This window comes from Apium graveolens, chromosome 8 (assembly GCF_009905375.1).
Source record: "Apium graveolens cultivar Ventura chromosome 8, ASM990537v1, whole genome shotgun sequence".
NCBI lineage: Eukaryota > Viridiplantae > Streptophyta > Magnoliopsida > Apiales > Apiaceae > Apium > Apium graveolens.
Window position 1 is genome coordinate 234,123,685 of NC_133654.1, and position 10,609 is coordinate 234,134,293.

A 10,609-nucleotide genomic window follows, 5' to 3' on the forward strand; every position below is an offset into this window, starting at 1 on the left:
CCAAATTAAATTTAGAATCTACAATTTCTATCTGTTTTTAGAATGATGATTTTATATTTGTTGAACGCTTTAAGATTCAAATATCAAATGTGAAGAATATACTAAGAAAATAATGATGAATAAAAGCAAATTTTTTACTCTTTTCATCTCTAATTAATTGTCATATTTTGATTTTTAATAATTAGTTTAATCAAAATTTGACTGAAATTTATATACTATATTATTAAATATATTTTAAAACGCTAAATCATTAAAACTACTTTAAACATTTTTAATGTGTAATTTTTGATTTTTAAAAATGATAAACGCATAAATTTTAGTCATTATTTCAAAAATTGATTAATGTCACTGAAATGTCGAACAAGATAATTAAAAATTGGACAAAATGAGAATTATGTTATTATTAATTAAAAAAATTATCGTAGGAACTCGGCAGTCGTTACCTTGGGTGCGCAATGGGTAAATCAAGATAAACCGCACTTCCACTTCTATTTTTTTTTTTTAAATAAAGGAAGTTAAAAACGGACTGAGGGAGTATAATATTATCATTGGGACCAGGAATATAATATTTCTCTAAAATATTTTTATGGTAATATTTTAAAAGTTTGATAAGACAAATTAGTAAAGTTAACATATTTTATGATAATATTTTTAGAAAGGTGCAAACTATTAGATTTTATTTTTTTTAAAAGTGTCAAAATTTATATGAAAGAGGAGAGAATATTAAAAAATATATTTTTAATTGAATACTACTAGATTCATAATATTTTTTATACAAATTTTTTAATAAAATAAATGATAAACATTAATTAAAATGGCCCCTTACATTTAAATAAACAACCCAATTAAAGTGACATGAAATTTTTTTGACAAACCGGATTTAAAGGTGCCAATCATCACCCTCCCATGACAAATATTCGACTATCTTCTCCAAACACATGTATATCCAATTTAAATTCAAACATAATGCATTGATATTTTAACAATTTTATCTGTCAGCCGTTGGAGCTTGAAGCAAATATTGATTAAAATTGTGCCAAAAAATATAAAAGAGAAGTAAGAGCAAATAAAATATTAGTCAAAAAATCAAGTGTCTAAAGAAAATTACAATGGTGACTCTGCAAGTTAATATAGGCTTGGACCGCTTTCTATAAAACTCTATACAAGTATATGATAGCAGTAAACTCGTAGAGAAGCACTCCGAGAGAGAGAGAGAGAGAGAGAGAGAGAGAGAGAGAGAGAGAGAGAGAGAGCGCATGGATACAAGCAAGGTTCCAAGATGGAGTCCTGGTGGAAGCCCATCACAACCACTTGTGACAGAGTTGGTGACAAATATAAGACATGAGGAGGAGGAAGAGGAAAACATAGCTTCCTATCAACATAATCGAGGAGATAATCGAGGTCAGAATAGTAGCAATGTATCAGATAGCAGAAGATCATCAGCAGTAATAAACATTGAACGAGTACCAAGTGCGCCTAGGGATGATGGCACCAGAATTTACATGACATGGAAGGACGTATGGGTGACCGTGCCTTCTAACAAAGGTGGTCGCCGCCCAATTCTGCAGAGTCTATCCGGCTATGTAGAACCTGCTCAGTCATTGGCCATTATGGGTCCTTCTGGTTCTGGCAAGTCCACTCTTCTTGATACATTAGCAGGTACTTTACATGCACATTACTTTTTTAATTTTTACGATTTATTTACGGACAAACAATTTATGCTCATGATCAAATATTTCAGGGCGGGTAGGCTCAAACACAAGGCAAAATGGAGATATCCTAATCAATGGCCACAAACAAACTCTGGCCTTTGGCACTTCAGTAAGTTATATACTCGGAAATCACATTCCAGCTGATATATATTCATTTCTTCGGTTTACTAACTATTGTACCATTCAATTACAAAAATCCGAATGAATACAAGAGTACTACAAATAATTGAGTTGACTTCTAAATTTCCTAGGCATATGTGACTCAAGATGATTCGCTGATGACAACGCTCACTGTACGAGAAGCTGTCTACTTCTCGGCTCAACTTCAACTCCCTGATTCCATGTCAACAGCTGAGAAGAAAGAAAGAGCTGAGACAACAATTATCGATATGGGTTTACAAGATGACATAAACACAAGAATCGGAGGGTGGACTGTAAAAGGTCTTAGTGGTGGACAGAAAAGAAGAGTTAGCATCTGTATTGAAATTTTAACTCGTCCAAATCTTCTTTTTCTCGATGAGCCTACCAGTGGATTGGATAGTGCAGCATCTTACCATGTCATGAGCCGCATCATAAAACTAGCTCAACAAGACAAAAGAACCATTGTAGCCTCCATTCATCAGCCCAGTGCTGAAGTCTTTGAGCTTTTCCATAATCTCTGTCTTTTATCCTCAGGCAGACAAGTTTACTTTGGTTCGATCAGTGGAGCGAACGAGGTAAACTTATTTCAATATTAATCAACGTCTTAGACATTATTAGACTAGCGTAATTTACCTAATTTAAAGATCTTGATCTTTTGCAGTTTTTCACATTAAATGGCTTCCCATGCCCAGCTATGAGGAACCCTTCTGATCACTTCCTCCGAATAATCAACAAAGATTTTGACACGGACGTAATTATTTAGTTCTACTTAGCTACTTATGGCTAGCTTTTAGGAAATAGTTCTCAATATATCAGCGTAACTGGTGATTAAAAAGCTATTTATTGAAAACACATCTTATTAGGATGGCCAGGGAACAGTTTATGGAGGCACAACTGCTGCGGAAGCCATTAATGTTCTTGTCAAGGCATTTCAATCTTCTGAACAGAGTCAACAAGTTCAGCGTCGAGTCTCAGAGATTAGTGAAAAGGTACAGGAGAATATCAATAAGTTGTGTATTCTATTACAACTATTGGATGATTAGAACCTACATAATGCCCTATATAAGTGAGTCTCTGTTTATTTAATTTCTGTCTTTTTTAAATGCAGAACATAGGAACTGTGTCAAGTAAAGGAAGCCAAGCAAGCTTTATTATTCAATGCCTTGTTCTTACCAAAAGATCCTTTCTCAACATGCACCGTGATCTAGGGTATTACTGGCTTCGTTTGATAATCTATATTGCACTCGGCCTCTGCACAGGTACCTTGTTTCATGATATTGGCCACACTTATGGTTCGATTCAGGTGATCTCTCTCTCTCTCTCTCTCTCTCTCTCCCCCCCCTCTCTCTCTCCCCCCCCTCTCTCTCTCCCCCTCTCCCTCTCTCCCCCTCTCTCTCCCTCCCTCTCTCCCTACGGTATCTTAAAAAACAGTCCGTAAAATCTACAGGCTAGAGGTTCGATGCTCATGTTTATTGCAGGATTCTTGACTTTTATGGCAATTGGTGGATTCCCTTCGTTTGTAGAGGATATGAAGGTCAATATCTAACTTACAAAATATGTAATCTTTAAACTATGTGCAAAATGTATTAGAATGCTCTGAAAATAAAATGCTGACAATGCAACTTAATCTATAGATTTTCACAAGAGAAAGACTGAACGGACACTATGGTGTAGCTGCATTTGTTGTGGCCAACACAATTTCATCAGTTCCATTCTTGTTCCTAATCGGACTGATACCAGGAGCAATATCATATTATCTTGTAGGCCTTCAAAAAGAATTCGGTCACTTTGTGTACTTTGGCCTACTCCTCTTCGTATGCATAATGTTAGTCGAGAGCCTAATGATGATGGTGGCTAGCATCGTACCCGATTTTCTTATGGGTATTGTAGCAGGTGCTGGAATTCAAGGCATAATGATCTTAACAGGGGGATTCTTTCGATTACCAAATGACATTCCCAATCCAGTGTGGAAGTACCCAATGTACTGCATTTCCTTCCACAAGTATGCATTCCAAGGGTTTTACAAGAATGAATTTATAGGCCTAACATTTCCTAATGAAACAATTGGAGGATCTCCTACAATTACTGGTGATGAAATTTTAAAAGATATCTGGCAAGTGGAAACTGGTTATTCTAAATGGGTGGATATCATAATTCTACTGGGGATGACGGCCACATACAGAGTTCTGTTCTTTCTGATAATCAAGGGAGTCGAGAAGTTTAAACCCATGATCAGAGATTATGTTAGTAACGTCTCTATTAAACAATCAACAGCACATTTGGAAGATTCCTTGCCTTCTTAGACCGAATCGACTGTCACAAAAATTTCTTTGGAATGTGAAAATTAAGCTTCTTGGATCTTTCATCTTTTACTATTGCACGGCTAATTTGATGGTGTATTTCGTTTTCTTGTTGTCACTCACAATTCAGTACTTACTGAATTTTGAAAATTAAGTGTTACGTCTGATCGTCATGATGAATGCAGATTGAATTGTAATAATGGAAGTTAAATAAAAATTGTGTTATGGGATCGATCAGGTGTGTTAAATTTTGATACACCGCATATCATTGCAAGAGAGGCCGTTTCCACGAATACAAAACAAGCATGCAGAGATATTTCATAGCATGACATGAAAAACAATTTCTGATATTCCCTTCTTGTTTTCAAGGCATGTATACAACATTATGTTTGGTGATACCATCTCATATTGTTGAACACAAAGAGGTGAAAGAAATTTCCAAGAAGTTGGTCAAGCAAAAAATATGATCTAACTCACTAACAATATTCATCTTATCATGCCAAAGCTATGGTCTCTTTTGTGGTTAAAAGATAAATTACCGAATTCTGTATCTCTACGTCCGAATGATTCGTTGACATCATTACTTGCGTTTGATGGTCTCCAGTTCATGTCATGCTCTGCTTCTGAAGATCCAGCATACGAATCGGACTCGGTTACACTCCCTTCAGATTTAATATATTGTTGCATCACCAGTACTGAAAATGAAGATGAGAACTCAGAGGTGGCGAAAAGATCTCCAATAGGACCTAGCTCAGGGCAATCACACCAATCAGCAAGTCCGGCTGTTAGTGGCGATACCACGCCCCGCCCTCGACCTACTATGAAAAGATCATAATCGTTCTCCATGTTTTTAATTGCTCTCACAGTTTCTTCTTCATCATTTAGCACTATTTGTTGATATACTACCGAATTTTCATGTGCTGTAGCCGTCTTGAATTTGTTTAAGAAATGATCGTCTAGATGTCGCTCGTTTTCAGCATCAATAGGCACCGTTATTGTCCCTGCTGCTGTTGTCATGAAATCTGCAGGATCTACTTGAATTGCATCTTTTCCAGGCGCGAATCTTATGACTGTTAGTCTCACATTTTGATGTTCTGACATTTTCCAAGCATAAGCCAACGCTTCTCTGTCATCAGGCCCGCCAAAAAAGAAGACAGCAACACGGTTAGGGAATGTGCTAGTCTCAGCCACTCGACGGTCTATGAGAACACCCACGGAGCAAGGAGCATGAGCTAATACATTTTCATTCACATTTCTTATGGCAGGGTTAATATCTTCCATTTCTCCATCTATGTTTTGTTGTCTGTGAAATGGCAAAATGATAAGAGCTGCTCGCTTGTCTCTCGCAATGTTGCAGATATCTTCGTCCATGGTAGAGTATGGGCACCTAGAAGTGAGTGCTTGGACATTGACACCATCACAACGAAGCTCATAATTGTCGAAAGAGCTTATAATTTCATCAGTCTCAGCTTCTTCTTTAGTTGGGTTTTTCGAGCTAGCCTTACGACCATTATGAACAACTAGCATTGCCGAGGCCCTGCCAATGAGTTCTACAAGTTGGAGCGCGTAGACTCTGATTGGAGATTGTTGGGTGGCATTAGCAGCTTCAAGCACGTTGATAACAGATGGAACATTGTTCAGTTTATGGACACAGGCAAGTACTCTCAACTCTTCCACTGATTTAGTTTTCTCAATTGTCTTTCGTGTGTAAGGAACTCCATCGTTGTTAGGATGATAATGTAATATGATTGGTGGCACAAGCATAGTCATCACAACAACTGAAACTACCATGATGGAATATTCTTGCGTAGTCAAAACCTGAAATCAAAAACGCGTGCAGTGTTTATGTGCAACAGTTTAATAGGATTGTTGTTTTTCTACTCGAACCTATTCTGTATGCAAGTATGAATGCCTGTGTATGTACATACCCCATGCTCTTGTGCAACTTCAAGAATGATCAAAGCCAAGATGCTTTTGGTGCTTGTAAGTAGTCCAATAGTAGCTGCTTCTTTAGCTGTCATGTTAGTAACAAAAGAGGAAAGCAAAGAGCTGACAACTTTGGATCCAGATAGAACAATAATTATGCCCACCACAACTAACAAAGAAGTGTGATTAACGCTTAAAGAATCTAGATTAGTCCTGATACCACAAACCGCAAAGAATGCTGGCATAAAAATTCCCATCACGAAGTCTTCAAGCCTCTCAACCAAAGTAGTTTGAAGCACTTCATTAGGCATAATTAGTCCAAAGATAAACGCTCCGAGCATCGGGTGTGTACCAATGGCATCAGTAATAACTCCACATATAGCAACCCCACTTAGAATAAAGCAAATGTAGAACTCACTATACCCTTGGCCATCACCAGTTTTTTTGATTATCCAAGACAGAGCTGGACGAACGCCACGAAAACAAATAAGTGCAAACACAATTGTCAAGATAATGGCAAATAAACAAAAACTTGGGCTGTTGGCTACAGCTAGTCCTACAGCAAGAAGACCCCATGAAATGACTTCTCCGACTTGAGCTGCAGACATGGCCAACTTGCCAATCTCTGTATGAATGAGTGATTGATCTTCAAGAATGCTACCCAGCGCTGAGTAGCTTGAAACAGTAAGTGCAAAGCCCCAGAAAATGCAGCCATAATAATTTGTTTTGTCACTAAGGATGACGAAGAATAAGGCACAACCAATCAAACAAGGGATTGCAGCTCCTGTTATAGCCAATCCCATGGCTGTTGTTCCAGTTCTTCTAATTGATTGGGTGTCCAGTGTTAAACCCACGAGGAATGCGTAGTAAACAAGAGCAAAATGTGCCATTGGCTCTAAAACAACGAAACCATAGGAAGGAAAGAACCATTTGTAGGTAGTTGGTGCTATTTTACCGAAGAAAGTTGGTCCAAGCAGTATACCACCCTGCATTTTCCATCCAAAAGAAAACAAGTTATGCATCTTTTATAGCTATTTATCTTAATACCAGCTCTGTACACGTTGGTGGCTAATTTGTCAGACAGGGTTATCAATTTTCCAATTTTACATGACGCGACATGTTTTAATACTAGCTCCTAAATTGATCATCTTCATTACCTAAACATTACATTTTTGTTAATAATTTGAGAAATGTAATATAGCTCATGAATAGACGATGAGATGATGTGCAAAAGCGAAAGGAACTTACAATAAGCTCTCCAATGAAGGAAGGCATGTTAAAGGGTTTCAACAGAAGGAGGGCAAATCGAGTTGCAAAAATGGCGACAGGTAACTGGAAAATGAAGATGGGAAGAATAGGAGCCAAGGGGTTAGGTCCTTCCCAAACTCCATTAGTTCTATATATTGTTTCAGCATAACAGACAATGGTTCTGTTAACATCTTCGATTGTAAGGTCAAGGTCTCCCATTTTGTCCTACGCTTGCTTGCCAGGCGTAGCTGCGTCAGCCTCCTCTGCCTCCTCTTCGTCGTTGAAATGCCAGGGCCCAATGCGAACCCTGGCTTTCTTCTTGCTACCCCTTTGTCAACAACAATATAAGGCCTTTTGGTTTACATTTTTGTATGTATTGGAAAAACGTAGGGAAAAATGGTGTGTATTGGAATGCATGGTTGTCCATTTTAGGTGGATTCTATTTCTTCTGTGGCTGCGGGTGATTAGCTTAAAATATCTCTGTTTTACAAAATATTAAAATCTTTTAATATTTAGTAAGTTAAACTATTTTTGTTCTGGAAAAAAGAATGTAATAGATGAATTGAGGGCTGCATGCAGAGATTGTTTCCCTGCTGAGAAAGATAGTAATACTACTAGTAATTTTTCTATTCTAGGCCCAGTCGTTGGCTATTTTTTAGCTGTTAATGTGTCCCCAAACCCCGAAGAGAGTCGTCTCAGACTCAGTGAAATGGTGAGGCGATGTAATATCCTTATGTTTTATTCTAATATTGCTGCTTTGTTCACAGATAGGAGTATAGGACTACAAAGACTAAGACAATTATAACTTCTTGTTTTATATGTAGGAGAGCGTTATGGTTTCTGCCCATGCTGCCCCAAGAATCATTTTTTTATAGTCATTTTTGACATTAATTCAATGTGTATATAAAATTAATTCAATTTGTGTTTCATATATAAAAATGCCCCAAGCAAGAAAGCATTGAAGCTTCAAGCTTGCACTGTTGATATGCAGTCTGCATTTGTTTATATCTAATAGCAAATATTGGTAGTTATTTGAACTTTTTTCTAGAATGTGGAATTAACTCACCAAATACAAATATGACCGTGAGAAGGCTTAGCACTTGGCGGTCTTTATCGTGTTATTTGCATGTACCTTGCAGTAGCAGTTCCCTAATCAAATAGAATGATTGATCCCACATGAAGGATATGTAGATAGTTCGAGGTGCGTACGCTAACCAGCACAATAGCCTACAAGCCTACATCTAGGAATTAGGAAATGTAGTTTCTCAGAAATGGCTTTTCTGTTTAATCATCCATTAAATTTAATCAAAAAATTTTAGTTATTTCCTTCGGAAAAAATGATAAAAATACCACTTTTTTTAGAGTCTGTGACAAGAATACCACTTTTTCAAGTATATGGCAAAAAATACCACTATAATATGCATTTCTAAGTTGGGTATCACTAATACGCATTTAACAAACGAGTAATTTGTGTAAAAAAATGTTTAAAACAAAAATAAAAAATATATATATAAAGGAGATAGGCATTTTGGAAATGCGTATCAGCCTTGACTTTTGGTGATACGCATTTCAGAAATGCGTGTCTTTTATTTTGTTTTTTTTACCTAATACCCATTTCTCAAATGCGTATTAGAGTTACCCATTTTACAAATACGTATTAGATACGTATTTTTGATCACATACTTAAAAAAAGGCATTCTTGTTACAATTTTTTTAAAAAAATATATTTTTCGCCATTGCCCTTTCCTTTGTACATGCAACCAACTAAAAAAGAATAATGAATGCACAAAGACAACCTAACTACAGACACTAACGTCTTCATTTGTTAGCACCAGTGTTTCGGAAATAGCTAGACAGCCAGGGCGGTGAGGGTAATTTCGACAGATTAATCGACAAGTCGGGGATTAATCAGACCGATTAATTGGAAGAATATAAATATTATTTTTAATTTGTATAATTATATAATGTTCAATATATCAAATATTAATTTGAAAAAAGAAACTAGAATGATATTAAACAATATCTACATATTTAACATACGTGATGTACTAATCATTGAGTTTACAGTATTAACTATATTTCAATTCACACTTTTAAATTAATTATAATATGTTAATTTTATATTTTAAGTGAGAAAGTAAATATATTACATTACTTGTTACTTGTTACCAATACTTTATATTAGAAATTAACATGATATTGTGTGAAATTCTGAAATTAATGAATTAAATTATAAAAAGGTAAAAAAATCACATTTTTAAATTATTTTCCGCCTATACCGCCTAACCCGCCTAATTTCGATTTTGACCCGATTTTTAAAAAAACGTCTAAATCACCGCCTAGGTCCGAGTCGGAGCGTTTTACCCGCGCCTAGCGCGTAGGCGGCCGCCTAGACCGATTCATAGAATACCGGTTAGCACACATATACACTTCTTTATATAACATGACTGCCAATGGAATCTTGATCAATATTCTATAGGTTATGGAATCTTGAATAACCTTGACAAGGTTTGTAAGAAAAAAAAATTAGATTGTAGCTGGATCAACCACTTTAAATTATTCTATTGCTTCATTTTTTATTTAATTTCATTTCATTGGTATATCATCCTACATTTGTGATCAAGAAGACAAAAATTTGAGTATGGCAAGTTTCATACAGACACGAGCTTGTTTTTTCCTTTGATATGCCAGACACTATATTTTAATCAGAAAATTTTGGCACTGTTGACTCACAAGTTTGAATTAGAAAATATGATCTACACCCACATGCAAGTATCATGATGCTACTAGTGTTTCTAATGTTTATGCCTAGATAGCTCAAAAAATTAATTTATTTTTCCCTAACATGATAATAATATATTTTAAATTCAATAAACTGAATACAAAATCTTCAATTCCAAATATATTTAAATTTAGGTACATATAAAAAAATGATTCTACAAACCCAAAATGTATACGTAAAGTACAAAGATGTTCTCAATAATTTATCATTATGTGTTTTTAGTTTTTCCATATGATCATTTGGTTTTAACTTAAGATATAAGTAGTAATATTTTATAACCCCATTTAAACTTCAAAATCTCCTCAGTTTTAACATCCTTAACAATATATTACATTTAAAAATATCTATAATAATCATCATCAAAATATTTGAATAATATAAAACTTACAACTCCAAAAAATATTAAGAATACTAGTTGTTTCACCTTGCTCCTAACTAATTTATACAACTAATATTACCATTCATTTGAAAAGTAAACTTCTTATATTTTAATGTATGAT

General features: G+C 35.5%; 1 protein-coding gene and 1 pseudogene across 1 annotated transcript; one reads left to right on the forward strand and one right to left on the reverse strand.

Annotated features, from left to right (window-relative positions):
* Nucleotides 1-1,394: 1,394 nt before the first annotated feature.
* On the forward strand, nt 1,395-4,317 carry LOC141676800 (ABC transporter G family member 1-like; annotated as a pseudogene).
* Nucleotides 4,318-4,484: 167 nt separating this feature from the next.
* Nucleotides 4,485-7,682, reverse strand: LOC141676799 (cation/H(+) antiporter 15-like). The gene is made up of 3 exons (XM_074482510.1): nt 7,328-7,682; nt 6,082-7,065; nt 4,485-5,971 (listed from the first exon to the last, which is right to left on the reverse strand). Exons 1-3 carry the CDS (start codon nt 7,544-7,546, stop codon nt 4,640-4,642), a joined length of 2,535 nt encoding a protein of 844 aa, XP_074338611.1. The 5' UTR covers nt 7,547-7,682; the 3' UTR covers nt 4,485-4,639.
* Nucleotides 7,683-10,609: the final 2,927 nt, after the last annotated feature.